At 35.0% G+C, this 25,349-nt stretch overlaps 1 protein-coding gene across 4 annotated transcripts in view; it reads left to right on the top strand.

The window, feature by feature from the left end:
• PPM1B (protein phosphatase, Mg2+/Mn2+ dependent 1B) overlaps positions 1 to 24,574 on the top strand; it is a 70,277-nt gene extending 45,703 nt beyond the window's left edge. Inside the window, exons 6-7 of one of the 4 annotated variants that reach the window (XM_059659959.1) lie at positions 23,470 to 23,514; positions 24,289 to 24,574. In XM_059659959.1, the coding sequence (XP_059515942.1) occupies positions 23,470 to 23,514 (45 nt within the window). In that variant the 3' untranslated portion in view covers positions 24,289 to 24,574. Of the gene's footprint in view, positions 1 to 8,677; positions 8,702 to 10,679; positions 12,496 to 12,535; positions 14,297 to 23,469; positions 23,515 to 24,288 lie in introns of those variants that run through there. The other 3 variants (XM_059659960.1, XM_059659958.1, XM_059659961.1) reach the window with 3 other exon arrangements.
• The last annotated feature ends 775 nt before the right edge of the window (positions 24,575 to 25,349 follow it).

Raw genomic sequence — 25,349 nt, 5'->3', positions numbered from 1 at the left:
CACCCTCTTGCAATCCAGGACCCCTTGGGGGATGTCAGAGAGCCGGTTTCAGCCGATCCCACAGGCCAGGCTGAGGGACCCCACTGGTGCACGAATTTGTGCACTGGCCTTCTAGTTTTAAAATAAAGATATGACATGTGATACATTAGAGAATTCTAAATCAAATAGTTGAAGATAAGCTATTGCCATAACTTAAAAAATGGTGGGAATTGGTAGTGGAGTGAAGAGAGTCTTACCTCTTCAGCTGGATTATAGGTTCCACATAATACCCACCACTGGTTAGAAAAAGTAAGCTGTTTAAAGTTAGTTAAGATTCATTTATTAAGTATCCCTGTTTCCTCCTGTATTTGAAATCCAATGTGTAATCTTTTTTTATATATATATATTTTATTGATTTTTTACAGAGAGGAAGGGAGAAGGATAGAGAGTTAGAAACATCGATGAGAGAGAAACATCAATCAGCTGCCTCCTGCACACCCCATACTGGGGATGTGCCCGCTACCAAGGTACATGCCCTTGACCGGAATCGAACCTGGGACCCTTCAGTCCACAGGCCTACGCTCTATCCACTGAGCCAAACTGGTTAGGGCGCAATGTGTAATCTTAAAAAAAAAAATTATTTCATTATATCTTGCTGAATTTCTTGGTCCTTCAAAAAATTGGCTGCTTTCTCTCCAAACAAGATTTTTTAAGTGTTTTATAACCCTAAATTTCTGTTTAATATATATACCGAGGATGACTTTTAAACTTTTTTTAAAAAAGAAAATACTTATAGTGACTATAAATAGGCAACATAACCATGAAGGGTGAGGGGAAATGCTCAGGATATAAAATTTACCCTAAGTGTAATTATTATATGACTGTATAAATTAAGGAGTTGTATACTAAATTATCTTTAGATATAAGCTTTCTATTAATGTCAGCAGATAAACTCCTCTACCATGTAGTGAGGAGACTGCAAAACATAAGGCATGGTCCCATCCTTGATATGAATGCAGCTTGCAATATAGATATAAACACACAAGTTAAACAATAAAAATGTTTCACATCATTTAGTAAAGAATAAAAAATGACAAAATCGAGAATGTGATTAATTACCACATTGTGCAATGATTGTTGGGAAAATAATATTTTCAGAGAAAAGATTGAATTAGAAGAATGATTTGAATAGCAGGCATGAAATGAGGAGGGTGGTAGCTCAAGTAGATGTGGGAGCCAAGAACAAAATAGAAACTATATTTGAAAGAAATGACATGATTTTTTAATGGAACAGAGAACTGCTGTGGTAAAAATAACAATTTAGGATATCAGAAGTATCTTTGAAGAGGACTTTGGACCTTTATATTTTAAATTGAGGAGCCAGCACCATATATGTTTGGAGCATAAGAGAGATAGATTCAAAGGAATATCTGGTATTTTAACCTTTTAGAAACACATGCAGCCCCAGCTGGTTTGGCTCAGTGAGTAGAGCGGACTGAAAGGTCCTGGGTTCGATTGTGGACAAGGGCACATGCCCGGGTTGCAGGCTGGGTTCCCAGTAGGGGGCATGCAGGAGGCAGCCAGCCAGTCAGTGATTCTCTCTCATCATTGATGTTTCTTTCTCTCCCTCTCCCTTCCTCTCTGAAATCCATAAAAATATATTACTAAGAAAAGAAACATGTAGCATTAGGTTAAAACAGTGTTTTTTGACCTTTTTCATCTCATGACACATCTAAACGAATCACAAAAATTCTGCAGCCCACCTGACAATTTTTTTAAAAGGATAATTCTGATTCATTCACACTGGACAGTATTGTTGTGTTGGCTGTTGTCATTTTTTTTATTTGACAGTCTAAGGGAAAAGAGGTTGGTACCCCTGACTAAATAGTCAGATATTGCATGTTTTCAAAGCTCCAGGGCACACCGGTTGGAAATCTCTGGGTTCAAGAGATGCTGGGTGTTAAGTAGTTGTGAAATAATTGCAGAAATCAGATGATAAGTATAAATTCATTATTAGTAGGTAGATATATGGATTAAAGAATTCCCTCTTTAGTATAAAAATTAACTTGCAGCCCAGATTCTTATTTTGGGAAACAATGCTTTATTCTTTCAGAAAATCATGACCTTAGAAAAATGTTGACCCATAATCACAAGTAGCAGAAATGTACTAAAAATACAAAAGAAACAAAAAATGAAATTATAAATGTGTAATTAAAATTTTAGCTCTTGATCTATGATAGCAATGAATTTGGCACAGATGTGCTCCATAAATGCTTCTCAACAAAGTTAGATCTGTGCCATGTGGAAGATATTGCCAGGAAGTACAGTGTGTCAGGAACCAGTAGTTAATGTGCAGAATAGGAAAGACTAAAGTGTGATAGAAATTCAAAGGGGATGACAGTTGGGGAACTATTATAAAATTAAGTTTTTAAAAATAACTTGAAAAAAAGAATGCTAGTCAGAATGAATCAAAAATTCATCTACATTCCTAAAATGTCTACTTTATATCAGAGAGAGAATTGTTCTGCTATAAATGCCTATATGGAGTACCATTAGAAATAAAGTTCATTAATTTTTCTTATATTAAAAAGAAACTTTTGGTTAATAAATATTTCAAAAAGCTGAGTTGAATATAAGTAACAAGTGAAATCATTAAAATATACTCAGAAAGTTCACTATTATTTTCACAACTTTAAAAATCAAAATCTATAGAAGAGAGTCTACAGAGGAATTCTTAATCAAGGAGTTCATGATTCCCTGCCAAATCTTTGCAAATATATTTATGTGTGTATATACATATTCTTTAATGATGATTATGTCTGGGATTTTTTCAGTTCCTCAAAGGAGTCTGTGACTCCGAAAGAATAATTGCCTATAGGCCCAGAAAAAGTAAAACTACATTTTGGCTATAAGTTGTTCTTTTTTTTTTTTTTTTTTTTTTTTTTTATAAGTTGTTCTTATATTAGTTAGGCAGAGCTCTGAGATCACCCTCCTTCTAAAATGCTAGTTTGTGTTTTATGACTAGAATATAAATTCTATGAGATCTGGGACTTCATTTGATTTATTATGATTATAGTTCCAACACCTACAGCAGTGCCTGACCAAATGGTGAGAACTCAATAAATACTTGTTAAATAAGAAATAATTTTATTTACTCATTTCTAGTAGTTGTTTGCTAAGCCTACCCTTAAGTCACATATTTTTAAAAAAAATAATTCAAGTTTGCTAATTGGTGTGAAAGTATATTTTCAGAACATTTTTCATGCAAAAATGTTAGTTCTTCCCTCAAAGAAGACATATAATGCTTTTGAATTAGTAGACCACTGATTGAGTAGCCATATAAGTTGATGATTTTCCGAGGGTAAAGTGGGAACTTGTATTTACCCAACTCCTACTATTGTGCCAAGCCATAGACATGCATATATGTATATCTATATAATAAAAGCCTAATGACTGTTAGGGTGGAACGACCAGAACGACCAGTCACTATGATGTGCACTAACCACCAGGGGGCAGAAGCTCAATGCATGAGCTGTCCCTGGTGGTCAGTGCACTCCCACAGCAGGGAGCGCCTCTCAGCCAGAAGCTGAGCTCACAGCTGGTGAGCACAGCCTCTCCCGCCTCCGCGGCATTGCTAAGGAGCAGCAAGCCAAGCAATAGGAGCAAGGGGTCCTGGACTGCAAGAGGTCACAGGCCAGGCTGAGTCCCCCTCCCTCTCTCCCCCCAATCCTTCCAATGCATGAATTTCATGCACTAGGCCTCTAGTATACATATACAATCATAGGTAATCTCAACATCCTTCTTATATAGAGAAGTCGAAGAATTAGATGAAGTAGCTTGCCTAGGTTGCAAAGATAAGTAAATCATGCAGCCAGATTTTAATCTAAGTCAGAGTAACTCCAAAAACTGTTCTCTTTACACCTTTCATGCTGCCTATCTAAGCTATTTTGATATTTGTCTGTATAACTCTGTATCATCCAAGAAAATCATTTCCCTTTCTTTTGTGAATCTCATGTTTAATAGTCTTAAGATACTCTGTTTTTGATGAGGAATAATTTATAAAGTTGAAAGTAAGCAGTACAGCCTGGTTTTTTAATCCATTATTTTTCATTATATATACATTTTTATTTTTCCTAATCCGAAAACATTTTAAGGCATTTGGATTTTTGAGAAAGGAAGGAATGACAGGACAAAAGCCCAATAAATCTCCATATTCTGTTTTCTTATTAAGTTTTATATATAATCTTTTTTTAATTTAATTTTAAATAGGTCAGTTACAATAAAGATAGTTGCTTGTTGCATTTTTACATCACAATTTTAGGACTTTGTGAATACTACTTGTTTTTTGTTTTTTTTAAATATATTTTATTTATTTTTTTTTACAGAGAGGAAAGGAGAGGGATAGAGAGTTAGAAACATCGATGAGAGAGAAACATCAATCAGCTGCCTTCTGCACACCCCCCGCTGGGGATGTGCCCACAACCAAGGTACATGCCCTTGACCTGAATCGAACCAGGGACCCTTGAGTCCGCAGGCCAGCGCTCTATCCACTGAGCCAAACCGGTTAGGCTGTTTTTGTTTTTTTTAATTGATATTTACAGGGAGTTAGGAAGAAAGAGAAAGAAGCTTTGATATGAAAGGGAAACAACTATCAGTTACCTCCCGAATGCTCCCTTTTGGTATATGGATGATGCTCCAACCAACAGAGTCACCCTGGCCAGGGTGTGAACACTAGTGTTTTATAAATTGTTTCTTGTTTACATTTTCACTGATGAAAGCATTTTTATGGTTCCCAACATAGGACACCCTCCACCCCACAGGGAGGCAATTTGATTTTTAAGGGGGGCAATCAAGAATGAGTTATTAACAGTGAATTTTTTGCATTTCTTATTGTTCTAGGAGCCTTACATACAATATATAAATATATATTGTAATATATTTATGCATTCAATTCTCTATTATATGTTTTGAAACTTTATTTGCTATTTTTTCATATCACTTCATATCATTTTTTTTTTTTTAACAATTTCTTAGGGATTTCTTCCTCGGTGCTTCAGCTGTCCTTTCATTCTTTTATTTTTTTCTTTCATGGATGCTATGTTCTTTGGAAGCTTGTTTAGACCAAATTAATGGCTTTTTAGGCTTCCTCCACGTGAACAGAAGTTCACTTTTTATTTTTTTTTTAATATTTTATTGATTTTTTTACAGAGAGGAAGGGAGAGAGATAGAGAGTTAGAAACATCGATGAGAGAGAAGCATCCATCAGCTGCCTCCTGCACATCTCCCACTGGGGATGTGCCCGCAACCCAGGTACATGCCCTTGACCGGAATCGAACCTGGGACCCTTCAGTCCGCAGGCCGATGCTCTATCCACTGAACCAAACCGGTCTCGGCAGAAGTTCACTTTTTGAATATTAAGAATTATATGTCGCCGAGACCGGTTTGGCTCAGTGGATAGAGCGTCAGCCTGTGGACTGAGAGGTCCCGGGTTCGATTCCGGTCAAGGGCATGTACCTGGGTTGCGGGCACAGGATGTGCAAGAGGCAGCTGATCGATGTTTCTCTCTCATCGATGTTTCTAACTCTCTCTGTCTCTCTCCCTTCCTCTCTGTGAAAAATCAATAAAATATATTAAAAAAAAAAAAGAATTATATGTCTCAGGGGAGGCATCAGGATTTTAGAGATGCTTAGGTGGGGCATGGCCAAGAAAAGGTTGGGAACCACTGGAGTAGACCAAATGTATTTGAAAATGTACTAACTATAAATAAATAAGGAAGGAAGGGAGGGAGGGAAAAATGCACTAATTTTATATTCACTGTGTTTTGAGATACGATTTGACATCATTTCTTAGCTGTATGGTCTTGACCATTTAAGTGACTCTTTCAAATTATTTCAAATTAATTGAATTTTACATGATCTTTATAAATAACATCTAATTTATCAGATTCTTCATTTGGTCATTGTATTTCATGAAGTCATATTTGAGAATCTTTAGTTCTAAAATTTATTTTTAGCTGACAAGCAGGGCATAGGACTCCACAAAAAAAACTCCATAATAAGTATAGTAATATTGTTTACTTTTTCTCCATTGTTTTAGCTAATCATTTGAAGAATTTTGCTTATGGCAACTGCATTTTTTTAATGCTGCAATTAATAGCTAGTGAAATTTTATTTTTAAAATGTGCTTAGATTCCCGTCTCCCTCCCTTTTTTGCTCTATGAGGTATATAGATTCCTATGTCTTATTTGGTGTAAGACAGTATTTTCATAATGAGAGATTTTATTTTTAAGCTTTGTTAGTCTAGATAACAGGTAAAACCTTACAAAAACTGAGAGAAAAGTCCTAAATTCCAATCTCCATAATTGCCTTAAATTGATTTTGAAGAATAATTTTAGTATTTCATTTAATGTGATTTTCTTGGTTCTATCATTTTGTAATCTTTGTAATACTTTATAGACTTGAAATGAAATGATTTGTGACCTAGTTTTACAGTCATTTTAACCAATATTTATTTAGTGTTTAATTATATAGAGCACTTACTATGCAAAACCTATTATTTACCATAATGTATTCAACAAACATTCAGAGGGACATTGATGTTATTTGCACCTAAACACAAAACTGAGCTCTGTTGCTTACTAGTATTGTCACCCTGGCAAATAGCTTAAATCTGTCTGAGCCTTAGTTTCTTCAGTTAGTGTTGAAATGCCTATTACTTAGGGTACCTGTGAGGATTAAATGAGATTATGCATCTATAGTTCTTAGCACAATCGATTTTCCTTCTGTAGGTGGTAGTGAGGATGCAGGAAGTAATATGAAATTATATTTAATTCATTGAGTTTACAGTCTAATGGAGAGACTTGTAAACAGTTGCAAGGTGAATTAATTGCTGTAATAGATGTGTATACATGATGTGCTATGTATGTATGTATGTATGTATGTATGAATTCAGGTAAAGAAAGTGTAGGTAAATAATAGGTTCCTGCCCTGGGCGAGTGGCTCAGTTGGTTAGAGCATCATCCAGTACACCAGGATCACAGGTTCGATTCCCTGTCAGGCACAGCCCAGGTTGTATGTCCATTCTGTCCCCAGTTAAGGTGCGTACAGTGGCAACCGATCGATACTTCTCTCTCACATCAATGTTTCTCTCTCTTTGTCTCTCCCTCTCCCTTCCTTTCTCCTTAGAATCAATGAAAAATATATCCTTGGGTGAGGATTTAAAAAATAATAATAGGTTCCTGTTCTGATATTAATGAAACTCCATGAGAGGGTTATGTAATAGTATTTTGAAGACTCGAATGAAATGACTAAGGAAAGGGTTTCACCCATATATCATCTATCTAATATGATAGGGAAATGTAATTTGCTGTAAGATAAAATGACTTTTAAATGTAGTTAGTAGCTCAAGTTCTTTTCAATTCAGTGGTTCTATGATACCAACCATTATAAACCCGTCCCTACTTAATTTACAGTTTTGGTTTTAGTGTGGTTTTTAAAAAGCAAATCCTTCCCTCCCCCCTACTAATACTACAGCAATTCACAGAATTATATATCACCCCAACCCACTGAATCTGGATATAATGGGGTAGAACTTTGGTATCTGTACAATTTTAAAAGCTCCAGAGGTGATTCTTATGTGAATACCAGGGTTGATAATCACTTTCGCTATGTGTAAGTCAACTGCCCAATTGAAGATGATTTTGTTTCAATGTCCTAGAAGTGTGTGTTTTGTTTTGTTTTTTTAAAAAAAGGGAGTTTTTGCTTTGAGGTTTTCGGGAGATGGGGGTAGGGGATTGCCCTTCATTAGAAGTTCTTTGTAATTTACCACTAAGTAGAAAATAGCCTTTTGGCAGACCTGACTAAAGACTGATAAAGTTTATGATTAGTAAGCACTTATCATGATTCCATCTTAACTTTTCCTGAATAGATTCAAAAGGGAAACTTTATTTAGGAAACATCTTTATTTAGTACAGAAGGAAAGGTAAATATGAAAAATATTAACAGAGAACACATTTTATGTTCTCACCACACAATAAATTTTGGAAATAAAATTATTTTGACAGTTAATATGCTTGATATAAAAAATTGGAGAATTTAACGAAAACAAGCATTTGTAACTTCATTACCCATTATCATTATTTATATAGGGGTGGGCAAAGTAGGTTTGAATTCAACCACCTCAGGTGGATTTTTAGAGACTATAAGAAAGTGTAAATAGTGAAGGCCAGCAATTTGAGCACTTACGAGGTAAGTGCACTGTGCCATTCTTTTGAGTTAATAAAGCTATTGTAATAATCATAACCTCATAACCTTCATGTCTTTTTCCATACACACAACTGCAAACCTACTTTTGCCCATTCCTGTATATTGTTGTATTTCTTTTCCACCCAGGCAGTTAGTATATGATATCCTAAAATAACAGAAACACAATCATATACACACATAAAACATATGCTATACAGAGTTATCATCTCTTGCTTTTTGCCACATGGCACTTTTTATAAAAAGTGTTTAGGTACTCTCATTTTTCTTGTAAATATTGTCTTTTATTTTGTGCTTATTAGTATATTTTTGTCATAGAATTATAGAGTCTTAGTCTCCAAAGATGTTTAAGAATTTGTGCCAGATCATCTATATTATTAACTATTTTTGTATTTTATTTTTCCAACATTTTATGATGAGAACTTCCAAACCTATAGAAAAGTTGAAATGAGCATGATGAACACCTTCTACCTAGATTCAACAATAGTTAACATTTTACCGTATTTGCTTTATCTCTTTGTGTGTGTGTGTGTGTGTGTGTGTGTGTGTGTACACTACCTTTTTTTTTTAATCCTCACTGAGGATATGTTTATTGGTTTGAGAGAGAGAGAGAGACAGAGAGTGAAACACATTGATGTGAGAGAAAAACATCGTTGGGTCCTGGATGCACCCAACCGGGGATTGAACCTATAACTTAAGTATGTGCCCTGACCAGGAACTGAACCCACAACCTTTTGGTGTATGGGATGATGCTCCAACCAACTGAGCCACCTGGCCAGGGCTACTGATTGTTTTTGTTTGTTTGTGTGTTTGTTTGTGTTTTTTTAGTAAACCTTTGACAGCAAATTGCAGACATCATAATGTTACCTCTATAAGAATGTGGACATTTTGCCCTGGCCGGTGTGGCTTAGTTCATTGGGTGTCGTCCCATGCTCCAAAAGGTTGCTGGTTCGATTCCCAGTCAGGGCACACACCTGGGTTTTGGGCTTGATCCCTAGTAGGGGTATGCAGGATGCAGCCAATGAATGATTCTCTCTCATCATTGATGTTTCCATCTCTCTCGCCCTACCTCTTTCTCTAAAATCAATTTTTTAAATCTTTAAAAAAAAAAAATGACATTTTTCTATATTAGCATAATCTTATACTAAGAAAATTAGTAATAAATTCAATATCAAGTCCCAGTTGTCCCTAGAATGACTATCATAGTTATTATTTTGAACCATAGTCTAATCAGGTTATTAAGTTTTCAGTCAAGCATTTTAACCCTTTGCGGTCCAATGTTATTTTTAGAATTCTCACAGTCTGGTCCAAATTAATTGATGGGATTGAATGTTGAACTTTTTAATGTTCTTATTGCTCGACGTTGGACCTGCTCCTAGCGCCTGGTCTGTTGAGTCAGCCTCGAGGTTGGACCGAAAAGGGTTAAGCAAGTTTTTAATCAAGACCATACTTTTCCCCCCTTGGCACTAAATAAGAATCTGAGCCAGCTTTTTATAGGATGTCCTACATTCAGAATAACGATTGTTTCCTTGTGTTGTCCATTAACTTGATTCTCTAGTCTCTGTTTCCTGTAAAATAGTAATTAGTTTTATTAGATTTATTTTAAATATTTTTGGCAAGAACACAGGACATGGCCCTGTATTCCCTAATTCATCACATCAGGTGACATATAATGTAAGATTGTCTGGCATTTACTCTTTCAGCTTAACTTTAATTAGCTTGGATGTTAGAGCTTGTTCCGCCAACAAGAATCAGTAGCTGCTATTGTAGAAAGCTGTAGGTTTCCCCAAATTTAATAAAATATAAAAGGATAAGGAGTTTGCTATTCATACCTTATTGTAATGTTTAAAATGATTAGTCTATTTTTACAAATGTTTTATTAAATTCTTTAAAGACAAAAATGCAACTAAAATTTTTATCCATGAAAATTTTAATATTTCCCCAAAATTCGATTTCCTTTTATATAGTTTAATATTTTTTTATCTCCTCTCCTACCTGTCATGTAGCAAAAATCACAGAGAAACTAATGTTCTAACGCCTGCTTTTCTGTCCATTCCTATTGCTTTACACACTAATTTCCCTTTTATACTAAATCATTATAGCCAATTGTGTTTTAAAGTAAGTCACTTTCAGGAAATGCTTGTGTTGCTGTTGAATTCTAATAGCGCAGAGTAAACTTCAGGTTAAACTTCAAATTATAATGTGATATGAGACATAAATTAGTTAATGGTAATTTGCTAAAAATAACTTGAGATATTTCTATTAGAAATTTTTATTATTTGACACAAGTAAGACTTGATACTTATTTAATGAAATGTTCTCGTGCTTACACTATATTACTCATGGCAGAAAAATGAGTGTTTTGCTGTGATATGTTATGAAATACATGTGATATCCTAGTTTGTCTACTGACACTGGGGTCTTGAATCTTAAAAAAAGGCCTCCGATGATGCAGAGGAGAGTGGATCACAGGGAAAATTGGTGGAAGCTCTCAGGCAAATGAGAATTAATCATAGGGGAAACTACCGACAACTTCTGGAGGAGATGCTGTCTAGTTACAGGCTAGCTAAAGTAGAGGGAGAAGAAAGCCCTGCTGAACCAGCTGCTGCAGCTACTTCCTCGAACAGTGATGCTGGAAACCCAGTGACAATGCAGGAAAGCCATACTGAATCAGGAAGTGATCTTGCTGACTTAGACAGCTGTAATGAAGATGCAGGGACAAACTTGGGTGATGAAAAAGTATGACTTTAATTTGTGGGGATATTTTTGTGATCTTTGATTTGATGGTTTTTACTTAGGAAGTACAATGTGTGCATTTATATAACGATTTTGTTATTTGAATCTTGGTAAACTAGTTTTATTAATATTCATATAGCCTTGTTTTTTAAGAAGGCCTTTGCATACACCTTTATCAGATAGGTTAAAATTGGCTGTTTATATACTTTGAATTTAATATTGTTATTTCATATTGTATGCCAGAAATGAGGCTACCAATTATTAAAATCAATAGTTAAATTCATACTAGATAGGTTTTAAGATTACTGATTAGCAAGATTACATTATGTTATGGAAAAACTTGTTAATGTAGAATTTTACTGCCTCACAGTATTTTACATATTAGTATACTCATAGTAATAAATTTGTATTAAATTTGTGTTTTCTTTAGTAATTTTAGTTCTTCAAAGAATGGCAGATGCTGGCCTGTAATTTTTTTTTTCAAGGATGATAATGTGTGTTTTTTGACTTGTTTATATTTTTACATTTCTGTAGTTTTATTTTTAGATGTTCTAAGCTATTTGGATATGTGGTTAATTTTCCTTTCTCTGTATTCTTTATGAAAAATAATGTTTGAAAAATCTGTGTATTATAAGTATAGAATTGATTTGTATATTCTGTATAGCCTAACTACACACATACATCAAAATATATGTCAATCAAGTGTTCAGAATGAAATTATAAGTGTTTAAGTCCAAATAAAGCATGTGATATGGAATAATCTATGCATGTTGTACTTTTTTTTTAATTTTTATTTTACAACAGGTTTGGTATATTGGAAAAATACCCATTAGAAATTCATTTGTATTTATATAAAATTTAGAAAACTATTGATTTGGCTTTTTTCATTAACTAAAAGGAAAATATTTTCGAGAAGTCTTGCCTAAAGAAAATCTAGTCTGTTTCTTATTCCCTTTTTATGGTACACAATATTAATCTTAGGGCAGAATGGATACACATAGACATGTCAGAAAATTGCCATGATGAAGATTGCAAGACTGTCGACTTTGCTATAAGCCTTCATCAGATATTATTAATTGCAAGAATTACGGGGTATTTTAAATAGTGGCAGATATATGAGTTTTGTTTTTGTTAAAATTGATTTTTAAATACAGATAACTTAGTCACGTGGGAAACTATTTCTTAAAACAATTATTTTGTGAATGTAGATAATTAACTTTGTTTCTAAAGTTGGTTAAGGTATCATAAGTTGAAACTTTGGAATCATCGGAGGTAGCTGATGTTTTGATCTATTTTTCCAATTCTGAAATACATTTAAGTGGTTTAAAAGGAAGGCATTTGGTGGAGAGGGGAGAAAAAAACAACCAGTAACCTATCTATATTGGATAAGTCTTTATGTATACACACAATGTACAATACACACATCTCTCTGTAAAAGTATCTTTTCAAACAAAAGAAGGTAATTTGTTCATCTGATTTTGTTTTCTTTTGAAATTCAATCCAACCTGGAAGTGGTATAGGTAAATAATAATAATATTCTTCCTTTTCTTTTCCTGTAGGGTGCTGGAGATCTAGAAGACCCATGGTAGCCTTATAAACTTCTAAAATGCTTTTGATTCTGAAAATTGGGGGAAAAACTTTTAATCACATTTTCTTCAATACAAGGGAAAAATATTCTTGTGGATTCCCAGCGTTTTGTGATATGAGCAGAAAGTCATTAGCATTTCCCATCATTTGTTCATATTTGTGTTTTCTGATAATTGCCACTTGTAGCATTGCCTGTACTACAGTATTTTTGCCAACCTCAGGCATACTAATTCCATCTGTATTGAACTATTGGCCCTAAAAACCAATGGAGTTATTTCACCACAAGTAATAATTGTGCCTGAGGTGCATGGGAATATAGTTAGCTGTACTTTGAAGATACATTATGTTTTTTTTTGTGGTTTTTTTTAAACAAGACACACAACATATAAGCATGTAAGAGTAAAGAATTGTATGAGATGTTCTTTTTTTCAGTTCACCAAGTTGAAAGCCTTTTGCAGGTCTGGCTTAAAATTTCATTTGGGCAATCTACTATAGGGTATATATTTATTAATTGTTATTTAATTTTTTTCCAATTTCACCTGTATTACCAAACTGGGTTCTTCAATAATGTCCAAATTGTAATGTTGCCTGCTTCAAGATAAGTGTATTTGGCAATAATATTATAAACCCTTAAAAATTTTATGCATGTGTCTCCTATATCCTTCAACACACACCAGAAAATCTTTGAAACCAAATGGATTAATTTATGGCTATTTATAATTTGCTTAGACATCTCATTGCTGCAAATTTTTTAAATGATGAGATTTGCTTTTATAATGTAAATTGTGATTTTTGTTTTACATGTGGATTTCTATAGTTTTAATTTTTCAGCTTTTAAGATACAAAAAGTTTTGTGTAATTTGGTATAAATTTTAATTGTTTACGTTATTTTAAAAGCTCAGAATATCACATTGAAATGACTATAAATACATTTAAAATTATCTATTTTAGAACTAAGGAAATATTACAGAGATATTTTCATGGGTTCAGTAACCTTTCATTTTATAACATTGGGCACGGTACAGAGTGGCTGTCACATAAGGTACTTGAAGATTATTCATTTAATTCTATTTTTACAATAACCTTGAATTCTTGAATTCTTTTTGAGTTTTGCATGTATCCAATTAATGCTGAACATGAAGAGTAAAATATTTATCTAAAAGCTATTGGGGTAGGAGAAGCATTGAATGTATCCATTTGTACATGGTTTACATGTTGTGGATGCTTTGTAAACACTTTCTTGTATGTTTAAATTGTGTTTCAGCGGGATGTAATTGCCTTTGTGTGTAGTTAAAATGAGTCATCATCTGGTCCTGTGTGCAGTGGAATTCATGGTATTTTCTGTAACATTTCCCTGAAGCTGTTTCTGGAGAGCCACACATTTGAATACAGACAGCTTCCTTGATCATTCGATTTATTGTGCACCTGATTTTTGGCCTAAAAGAATTATTGCCACAATATATTTTATTTATTCTTTAGATTTTAGCCTTGTAAGTTAAAGTGCTTTACATGATGATGTTAAAAGCTATTTGTCCCTTTCCTGGGTTTAAGGGTTGTTAAAAGAGAGGGAATGAAGAATGCAAAAAATGGTTTATTGTTCAACTGTCCACTCTGATCCAATCCTGTACTGACAGTACCTTTCCAGAATGATATTGTGATGTTTCATACAATGCAGTGAACATAACCAACTTGTTACCTAAATAAAGAATTGATAAAAACAGTGTGACAAATTACTACTTGGTATGATTTTTAAAAATAAAAGTCCAGTTTTGAATGTTATTTTAAACATTTTATATAGTTAGAATATTGTGAAATGTTTCATACAGAACTGTGTAGTTAAATTTTAATTCCAGGGAAGAATTAACTAAACTGTATAAGACAATACTAATTAAACCCTTCTCCACTTCCAAACATTTTTTATACCACTTTAACCTTTCTCTGGGAGTTTAGTGGCCCTTGAAATACAAATAATGTGTGTGTTAGCAAAAAACTCGTGTTTACTAATATGAATTTCCTAGTCCCACTGTTCTCAAACATGTATATTCTTCTTTTTTTTTTTCCCAAACATTTATATTCTTAAAGGTTGAGGCTCCCAAAGAACTTTTGCTTTTGAGGGTTATATCTATTGATATTTATTGTATTTAAAAAAACAACAACACCATTACCTGTTAACATAAAGAGCATTGGCTTTCGTTTTATAAATTGGATGGGTTCTCGTATCTGCTTTTGCATTCAATCTGTTGTAATGTGGCGCTTTAAAGTGTATGAAAAGATCTGGCTTCACACACACATGTATTTGGAAGAGTATTTCAATAGTTTCAGATAATTGTGGATACTCCTCTTTGTTACATTACCAAAACTTCAGAACTGGTAGTTTCTTGAAAGTTGGTTGCAATGTGAAATCTGAAACTATTCAACTTTGTACTGTTCTGTTACATTAAAATTTGTTTGACCTAGCTTGCAGTTTGAACGGATCTACTTTTGCATGACTTAATAACCTATATTGGTCATTTGTAAAATACTGGTTTGTCGAATTATGCCTTTTAAAAAAAAATCTTTATTGTTGGGGGTATTACAGGACCCCTCCTCCCCAACCCCCCCCCCCCCCATTGCTTCCCTGCACCAGTTTCTACCCAAACATAGGTAATGCATATATGCATGTAAATCTTTGGCCGATCTCTTCCTGTCCCCTCGCTGCCCTTCCCTCTGAGATTCATCAGACTGTTCCATATTTCCATGCCTCTGACTCTATTTTATTCACCAGTTTATTTTGTTCATTAGATTTCTCATTTGTTTTGATTTATATATTTAATTGTTGATAGATATTTATTGCTATTTTAATGTTCATATATTGTATCTTTTCTTCCTCCTTCTCTTCTTTCTCTTCTTCAAGAATATCCTTCAACATTTCCTGTAATACTGATTTGGTAGTGATTAGCTCCTTTAGCTTTTTGTCTGTGAAGCTCTTTGTCTGACCGTCAGTTCTAAATGAGAGCTTTGCTGGGTACAGTAGTCTTGGTTGTAGGTACTTGCTATTCATCACTGAATATTTCTTGCTATTCCCTTCTAGCCTGCAAAGTTTCTGTTGGGAAATCAGCTGAAAGTTGTATGGGTGCTCCCTTGTAGGTAATTAACTGCTTTTCTCTTGCTGCTTTTAAGATTCTCTCTTTATCTTTAGCATTTGGATTTTAATTATGATGTGTCTTGATGTGGGCCTCTTTGGGTTCCTCTTGTTTGGGACTCTACTTCCTGTACTTATAAGTCTATTTCTTTCACTGGGTAGGGGAAGTTTTCTGTCATTATTTCTTCAAATAGGTTTTTAATATCTTGCTCTGTCTCTTCTCCTTCTGGTACTCCCATAATGCGAATATTGGTATGTTTGAAGTTGTCCAAGAGGCTCTTACACCATCTTCATTTTTCAAATGTTTTTATTTTTAGAGAAAGAGGAAGGAAGAGAAATACAGACATAGAAACATGGATGAGATAGAAACATATCAATCAGGTGCCTCCTGCACTCCCCCTACTGGGGATGGATCCCACAACCCTAATATGTGCCCTGACTGGGAATCAAACCCCCAGTAACAAACTGGTAACCTCTTGGTTCAAGGGTTGCCGATCAACCACTGAGCTAAACCAGTTGGACTCTTCATATTTTTTGGATTCCTTTTTCTTTTTGCTCTTCTGATTGGGTGTTTTTGCTTCCTCATATTCCAAATCATTGATTTGATTCTTGGAATTCTCTACTGTTGAATTCCTATAAATTATTATTTCAGTTAGTGTATGCTTAATTTCTGACTGATCCTTTTTCATGTCTTTGACATTCTCACTAATATTTTTAAATGTCTCACTAGTCCCTTGAAGCTCTCTTTGAGTCTCTTGAAGCTCTCATTAATCCTTGAGTAACCTCATAACCATGGTTTTGGATTCTGTATCCCGTAGTTTGCTTGCTTCCATTTCTTTCATTTGTGACATGTTTCTTTGTTTCTGCATTTTGGCTGCTTCTCTGCTTTCTATATATTAGTGTTGCTCTGTCTCCTGGCCTTGTGTAATAGGTGTCCTGTAGGACCCAGTGGCTCAGCCTCTCCAGTCACCTGAGCTGGGCACTCTAGGTGCACCTCTGTCTGGTTGTCTGGTTTGTGTGCACAGTCTTGTAGTTAAACCTTAATTGCTGTTGGCATCACTGGGAGGAATTGACCTCAAGCCAATTGTCTGTGAGGACCAGCTGTGACTACAGTGGAAGAGCATCTGTGCAGAAGACCCCCTAAGGAGTAAGACTTGCTTCAGTGGGTTTTTGTTTAGTGCTGAGTTTGCCCCTTGAGTGTCGGCTTGTGGGTGTCTAGAGTTGTAATCCTGTGTGATCTAAAGCTGTCAGAGGGTGCACTGGCTCTGGGGGCACCCGGCAGGAGCATCAGAGAGATCTTAAGATGGCTGCTACTTGTATTGGGCTTGTGAAGTGCCCAGGTGAGACCTAGCTGTGAAGCAAAGCATGCTAGTGCTGGGTTTTGGACCTTTTATTGATGGGTTTGGGGCACGCTGATGCCAGAAATTGCTTGTTTGAGAAAATTTAGCAAAGTCTGAAGACCGAACTAGCACAGGCCATTCATATAGAAAAGCTGCTACAAACAGCTTGGGTGGGGCTGCAAATTGGATAGGGCAGGGTCTCAGGGAATCACCAGGGTGGAGCAAACTGTGCTCCAGGCGGATGGAGACTCAGATATGGTGTCAGCTCTGCAAAGGTGAAGTCCCAGCATTGGAATAGGGACCCCTGTCTGGGAAAAAGCCGCTCCCGAGTTCCTAACCCAATGCCAGACAATGCAGTGCCTCCCCATATGTCCCTGGTTCCCCCGAAGCTGCCAGACACTGGAGTTCTGAGGGTTGAGTCCGAGTAAGTTTGTGCGCTGGCCCCTTAAGAGGAACACCTAGGTCTCAAGCAGCTTATGTATCACTCAGCTACAATTTCCATTGGTTTTTAGAGGGACTTCTCTTCCCAGCTCTGGAACCCTGGGCTGGGGTGCTGGTGGGGGGCTGGGACCCCTTGCTTCTCACTGGGGTTGGGGGGAGGAGGGTTCTGTAGCCGACAGATCCCTCCCGATTAAAAACAACAACACTTGGGTGTCAGACCAGCCCATTCAGTGCCTCCACCCCTCCTACCAGTCTCATGCTTTCTTCTCTAGTTGTAGAACTTCCATTCAGCTTGCTTTCAGCCAGTTCTTAATGATGGTTATATTTTAGTTGTAATTTTGATGTGGTTGTAGGAGGTGGAGAGTAGAGGCATTTACCTATGCCACCATTTTGGTTCTCCCCCCAATTCTTTAGAATAGCAACATGTTATTATGCAGTGTTTAAAATTTTTTTGTTAATATAACTGATCTCATCAGAAAAAAGTGTTGGGACACTGCCAAGCTCATGGTGATGGATACAGATTTTTCAAAAACTCTAATTTTCATTTGAAAGGTGGAATTTTAGTATTGGCAACAAATATTGTCAGTTTTTTTCCTTACGTGACAGGCTTATTCATTTTAGAAAATGTCTGTTGAATAACCATACTCTGTCATTCAAGTAAAACTGGTGTTCTGTAAAAAGTGGCTGGTTCTGCACATCTTGAATAGTAGCATGAAAAAACCATCACCCTTCAGCATGTTATAGAACCAATACTCCTTTTCATCATATTTGCTATTAAAAAGATGTATACTCAAGGGTAGAGTTATAACAAAATTAACTTTTAGTGCTTAATCAGGACATTGTTAACTGAAACTGACTTATTTCCCCCTTTTTTCTTTGTGAGTATAGCAGTGAAGGTACAATAATGACTAATTTGTTTGGTGCTACTGTTCTTATTTGTGCTCAGGTGTCTGCAGTTTTACCCACCATTTCTTTTGCACAATCAGTGTAAGTGTCAGTATAAATAAATAAATAAATAAATAAATAAATAAATAAATAAATTTTGCCTAGGCCGGTGTGTCTTGGTTGGTTGGATCCTTGTCCTGTACACTGGAAGGTGTTGGGGCACATACCCAGATTTTGGGTTTGATCCCTGGTGCATGAAGGGAACAACCAATGAATGTTTCTCACATTGATGTTTCTTTCTCTCCCTCTCTATAAAAAATTCAATAAAAATAGTATTTAGTATTGTTAAGAAAATAGTTTTGATTTCATGGACCTCCTTAAAAGGTTCTCTGGGACCCCAGATTTTTAGAACTGCTCCCCTCATCCCTTTGGAGACAGTCTGTTCATTTATTCGAAACATCGCAGTATAATAGTAAATGTTAAAACATACAGATGTGACAAAATCTTGGTGGTGTGTGTGGGGCAGTGGTGGTTACTATTACACTCAAACTTAGAAAGCAAATAAAGGTCTAATCTTTAGTATTGTACTTTTTCTTTAAAAATATTTCTTTGATGGGTTTCAACTGAGAAAATTTATGATTTAAGGCTAACAATAGAGTTTTATATGGCATATATTCAGATCATTTTAATCTTTTTAGATATCTTCAGTTATTGTAGATTTGTGTTATTAAAAAGGTCTCCTAATTGAATTTTTAAATCCATGTCTTAAAATCATTTTACTATGGCTGAGATATCACATCAGGTCAGCCATAGTAAGACAGGACTTTTTAAGTGACAATTAAGTGGATCAGGGCTTTATGCTGAAGGTTTTGGTTTCGTTTGGTATGCTGAAAGTTTTGGTTTCGTTTGGTTAAGTTCTTCAGTTATAACACAATGCTTATTACTTGAGGTTTTGCTTTTAAATGTTTTTGGATAGCCAGAAGTCACTATAATTCTCATTTCACCATGTAAGTTTTATTTTCAGAGTCTGTGATTCAGTTGAGTTTTGATCTATTTATGGTGCTGTCAGGTTCTCTCCAACCAGCTAACTAGACACTTAGTCCTCATAGTAAACCATAACAAAGTTTAAAACTAAGATCAAGGTTGCCAATATAGAAACAAAATATCAACATACCTATCTTTGGGCTTCTTTATTATCTAATATAGCAAATATTGAAATGTCAAGTTGCATATTTGAGGTCTATTTTGGAAATAATATCTCTTTGAAGGAAAAGCAGGATCTAAGTAGCAAATGCTTCCAAGTTTCTTTACATTTAGCTTATTAATATAAGTACAGTTTATGTCCAAGAGTCAGTTTCTTAATGCGAAAAGTAGATGAGAGTATTTGTTTTTGCCCATTGTCTTAGTGATTTATGTATGTTTTATTGTGGTCTAGAAGTATAACCATAGCTACTAATATAGGGTAAGATGCTTTTCAGGCAGCACCACTACCAATTCTCACTTCTTGCTGGGTTGTTTTTGTTTGTTTTGTTTTTAGCTATGGTATCTTCTCCCCCTTATTTTCTGTTTCAGTTTTATTCTATCTGGCAAACACTTGACTATATATATATTATTTGCCACTCAGATGTAACTGACAGCTCTGCTCTTATAATTCAGGCATGGGGGTTCATAATCTTGGTGTTAGGAGGTTAGTTATTCTTTCTCTTTCATATCCACTACTACAATGGAGCACAAAAGAATCGTAACTTTTATATATGGGTAGAAGCGAAGGTTTGGTACATTTTTTTCTTCACTAATAACCCTAATCTATAATATTGGCAACAGTGATTAGTGATTTAAGTCTGCACTACAAATATGTTCTTATATTCTTCCCATATAATATCTACTTAAAAAAATACTTGAGCATGTATTTGAAGTGAAGAGGACTGGTACAATCCAAGAATCCCTCTAATATATGGGTCTGACACCTCATTTCCTCTTTTGGGTTGCTTACACTTGCTTTTACTTGTGCTTTATTTAGAGGGCCCTGGATTTATTTTCATGAGATTTTGCCTATGAATAAGCATTTTCAAAGTAAATTGATATAGTATAGAGCTTATTTTAAATATTTCTATTTAATATTTGCTATTAAAATTAATCTTAGGCAAGACTGCTTGTAATTATTGTAACACTTTGAAACTATTAAAGTACACTCCCAAATTGAAAGTGACTAGATTTTATTCCTGGAGTTACAGGTTCTGTAGGAAGCTACAAAAGTTTTTATGAAGAGCCTAATTTTAAAATGATGTGTATTCAAAATAAACTAATAGTTTTAAGCATTTTCAGGAAGTTCAAACGCTTCCTAAAATGATATCCTTTCCAGAGGAAATTACTAGGGTTCCTTGCTCTCAGCTTCCAGAGCAGTTCTACTTTTGTGTGTTAATTTGTTGGGATTCCAGTTAAAATTTCCTTTGAATAAAGGTTCTTTGACTTTGAAAAGTTTGAAAGCCACTAGGCTCAGAGAGTATAAATATGACTAGACAAATGAAACAAGACAATTATGTTACTCTTTTACAAGAAAGGAAACAGCAGTTACACTGTGCTGTGAGGGATATTTGCAGGTTTTTATTTGGTGATTTACCCACGTATTGAGATATTTTGTTACATAGAATGTCCCAAAAAAATGTATACCCACTTTGAATGATTATAAAGTCAGTGTTTATTAACATACAGTTCGTTTTCAAAATTTAAAAGAATCTCCAGAAATGAATAATTTTCTTTTTGTCAGCGCCTGTTTTCAAACCGATGACCATTCTGGTCCAGGCACTGCTGATAATTCAAAGCAATGGAATTGCAAACATCAAGAATCATTTTGTTTGGTATTTGTGCACCCTCAACTTGTCAACTGTTGCCAGTTTTTAACTGTAAAATAAATTGTATGTATTCCCATAAAAGATCTAGTTGATAAATTTTCTTCGTTCAAAGCTTAGTCTGGCTTCATCCATTACTTCAAATCAGTTAAATCTGAAAAGGATGAATATTCCCCCAAAATGTATAAACACTTGGAATAATTATAAAAGCAGTGTTTGTACTTCAACTGAGTTTTATATTTTATAACTTCCGGTAGCATTTTAGGATGTGTCTCATCACAACGATGTTTCTCTCTTTCCACCCCCTCTTCCCTACTTTCCACTCTCTCTAGAAAGCAATGGAAAAAAAATCCTCAGGTGAGGATTAAGAACTAAACAACAAATAAAAAAAACAAACAGTTTTTTTCTGGGGTGCTTAGTAAAATGGAGAGAAGGCCTGGCTTTGCTTCCTTTGGCTATGAGCCATCTTCAGTACTTGGAAAACAGAATGCTGAAACAAACAGCAAGTTCCAAGTGTATGTCGTTTATGTGAAAGCTGAAATCTCCAAAACTTACTCCAAAATGCATCTCTCTCTCTCCCCCCTCCCCCCTCCATTTTAACATCTTTGAAATTGAGAAGCATCTTAGGCCACTGGCTAGGCAGCTGTCCTGGCACAGTAGCACCAAAGTAGTCACAGCTATCCACATTTCAATTCCATAATTGGTTTTGGTATGCTGTTGCAATTGTGTTAAGTTTTAATGCTGTTTAGATTGTCTTCAAAATGATTACATAAGATTTAACATAGAAGCAAAGTTTTGTATAAGCAAAATCCAGAAACAAGATTTTAGTTAATCTGCCTTAAAATGTATTATAATAAGTGTAAGATAATCCTGTGTTATTAAAGCATTTGTTTCGCCAAAACTGGTTTGGCTCAGTGGATAGAGCGTCGGCTTGCAGACTGAAGGGTCCCAGGTTCGATTCCGGCCAAGGGCATGTACCTGGGCTGTGGGCACATCCCCAGTATGAGATGTGTGGGAGGCAGCTGATCGATGTTTCTCTCTCATCAATGTTTCTAACTATCTTTCTCCCTTCCTCTCTGTACTCTGTAAAAAATCAATAAAATATATTTAAAAAAACAAAAACTCTTCATTAAAAAAAAAAAGCATTTGTTTCATAGTTTAATTGGAAGCATTTTTCTTTGTTATATATAAAAACTGGAATCTTAGAGTTAATGGTATATAATGTATAATAGATACATAGTTGTATAAAATATACTTGGGAATAATGCATAATAATTTAGGACAGTACTTCTTCAGAAGCATTGGGAAGTGTGAGGTTTTAATTTCTTCCTTCTCCCTGAAAATTACAGATAGCAAAATGCTAACATTACATCTGGGTAATAGGTAAGGGTATCATTATATTCTGGATGCTTGGATTTTTTATAAAAATTATAGAAACTAATTAAATTAGTGGTCCTGAGTTGCCTTTCAAGAAGAAGGTACCATTTTATAATCCCAACAGTATACAAAAATGTTCATGTTTTCTGCTTGTCAGTCTGGGTAAAAATAAATTATGATGTTTTGATTTAGTTTTCAATTATTTGATTACCAGTGAGATTGAACATTTTCTCTAATAACATGTCTTTTATTAAAGCTTGTTTACATATGTTGCTTATTTTCCATAAACACATTTATCATTTTTCTTATTGATTTGTGGGAGCTCTTTATATATTTAGGAAATAAACCAATATTATCATCATTCTATCACGTTATGAATTATTCTCAATTCACTTCCCTTTTAATTTTTTTTAAATAAGGATGTTGAGAGATGAGACTAAGAACAAAGCTGTCTAATAATCTAAAATGACATAATTTCTGAAAAACTATAATCTCAATAGCATAGGTTCCCCCTACTCTAAATTTTTTATCATGCTACTCTGTTTCAGTGCTTTTTCCTACACAATAACGTTTTGTTTCTATGTCAACTTTTCCTACAGGCAGAGTAAAGGTTCGCTCTACTCAGTGTAATTGCAGAGATGCTAGAGGGCTAAGATGCTCTCTCTGATCTGAAAAGTATTGGGTAGCTCTCCTTAGTCAAAAATATTGCCTTTTCTCCATATACCGTTTTAAGTCAAATATAGTAGGTTTTATTTTTTTTTTGCGTCTTTTTAAAAATTGAAAAAAATTTACAGCAAACTGCTAAGATCTTCACTGTTCAAGTTGATAAGTTTTGAGAAGTGTCTTAGTTTTTACATTCAAAATATTTAGAATTTTATCCTTTTCTTTAACAGTTTCAAACTACAATTGTATACTTAGATGATCTTTTAACATTCTGAGTAAGTAAATATTTACATGTTTTATTTTATGACTTTGGCCTTTTAAAATTATGTATATAATACAAAAGGAACTCATTTTGGGTTTTGCTAAAGGGCAAAAATCTAATGTAATATTTTCTATTATTCCTTTATACCAGCTAATATGTAAGCTGGTGTTGGCTCATTTCTTTGAAAATGCCCTTTTACTATAGGGCCTTTCCTTGTATGCTAGTATGCTTGAATGTTTATTAGCTTTCTATTTCATTGCTTTGTTTATTTTATTATCTAGTAAAGAAATTTTCCCTTACTAGTATATTTCAACAAATATTAAATATTCATTATTCCAGATAAACTTTTGAATAACTTGGCCAAGATTTTCTTACCAAATAAAAATCCTGTGAATGTGGAATTGTTATAAGTGTAGATTAATATGAGGGTCATTCGTGTTTCTAGCAGAGATCCATTCCAGGAAAACGCTACATCTTTCTATTTGTATGAGTATTTATTTAATGCCCCTAGTGATGTTGTGTAGTTTTCGTCCTATGTTCTACACATTTATTAAGTTAATTCCTTATTTTATATTTATTACTGTTATGAATGAATCATTTACCCCCAATATGTTTTTTAATCTTTATTGTTGAGAGTCTTGCAGAAGTCCCCCCTTTGTTCCCCCATTGACCCCCTCCACCCTTTTGGATATATCCCCCAATACATTTTAAATTCATATTTTCTTAATAGACAAGTGCTTTAATTGCTGACAAAAACAAAAGTTTCAATTTCTATCATTCCCACCAGATGGCAGTCTTGGACACATCCATTTTTTAAACCTGCTGAGAGCTCTGAAGACAAGAAAGGCAGAGTAGCTGGCAGACCTTCCAAGCCTCTAAAAGTACAAGGACAAAAAGGATTTTTCATGAACCTGAAAGAAAAATGAACTCAACATTATGTAATTAAAGTGTTTATGCTGCTACTAACCATTACTCTTATAACCCATTAGTGGGAGCAGAGAAGAACTGTCATTGTGCCCTTAAATATCATATTTTTCTCTGCCCATGGAATAAACACCTGTGGCTTCTTGGCAGTGCTTCTGGTTTTATTCCAGGGACGCTCATAGTTAAAGGCAGGCTTTAATCTGACATTATTGTTTCTCTTCTCCAAAAAGCACCATTTACATGAGAAGTTACAGGATTTCTAAATGTATATCTTATGACTAGTTTTTATGATGCCTGGGTGTCTTCTGAAATGAAGAACAGAGTTTATAAAATTAATATAAAGAGAAGTAGGGGAGGAGAGAACCAAGATGGCGGCATAGGTAAACACCTGAACTTGCTGCCGTGCTCAACAACATTAAAACTACAACTAAAAGACAAAATGAATATCATCCAGAACCATGGGAAGGCTGGCTGAGTGGAAATTTTACAACTAGAAGGAAAGAGAAAAGTGCATTGAGTCTGGTAGGAGGTACAGAGGTGTGGAAGTGTGGAGGTACAGAGGCACCTGCGAAAGGGGCTGGCAGCTGGGTATGCTGTTGTCCTTTTCAATCGGAAGGGAGATACAAGCTCCCAACTACTCTGAACTCCAGTTCCGGGCGAGAATTTGGGGACCCAGACTCATACGGAGAGAAACTGGACTGTCTGGCATCGGGCCGGAATGTGAGGGCGGGTTTCTCACAGAGGTGCTTGCAATGTTCATTGTTCCTGCATGGGGCACGAGACACAGACCCCGGGACCTCTATGAGGCAAAGCAGACTGGCAGCCATTGTGGCTTGCTCCGCCCTCGTGATTCCCTAAGACCCCACCCAAGCTGTGTGCAAAGCCTTTTGCATATGAATGGCCTGTCAAACTGTAGCTGGGTCA

This window comes from Myotis daubentonii, chromosome 12, assembly GCF_963259705.1.
Source record: "Myotis daubentonii chromosome 12, mMyoDau2.1, whole genome shotgun sequence".
Classification (NCBI taxonomy): Eukaryota; Metazoa; Chordata; class Mammalia; order Chiroptera; family Vespertilionidae; genus Myotis; species Myotis daubentonii.
This window is presented reverse-complemented; position numbering and strand designations above follow the sequence as displayed.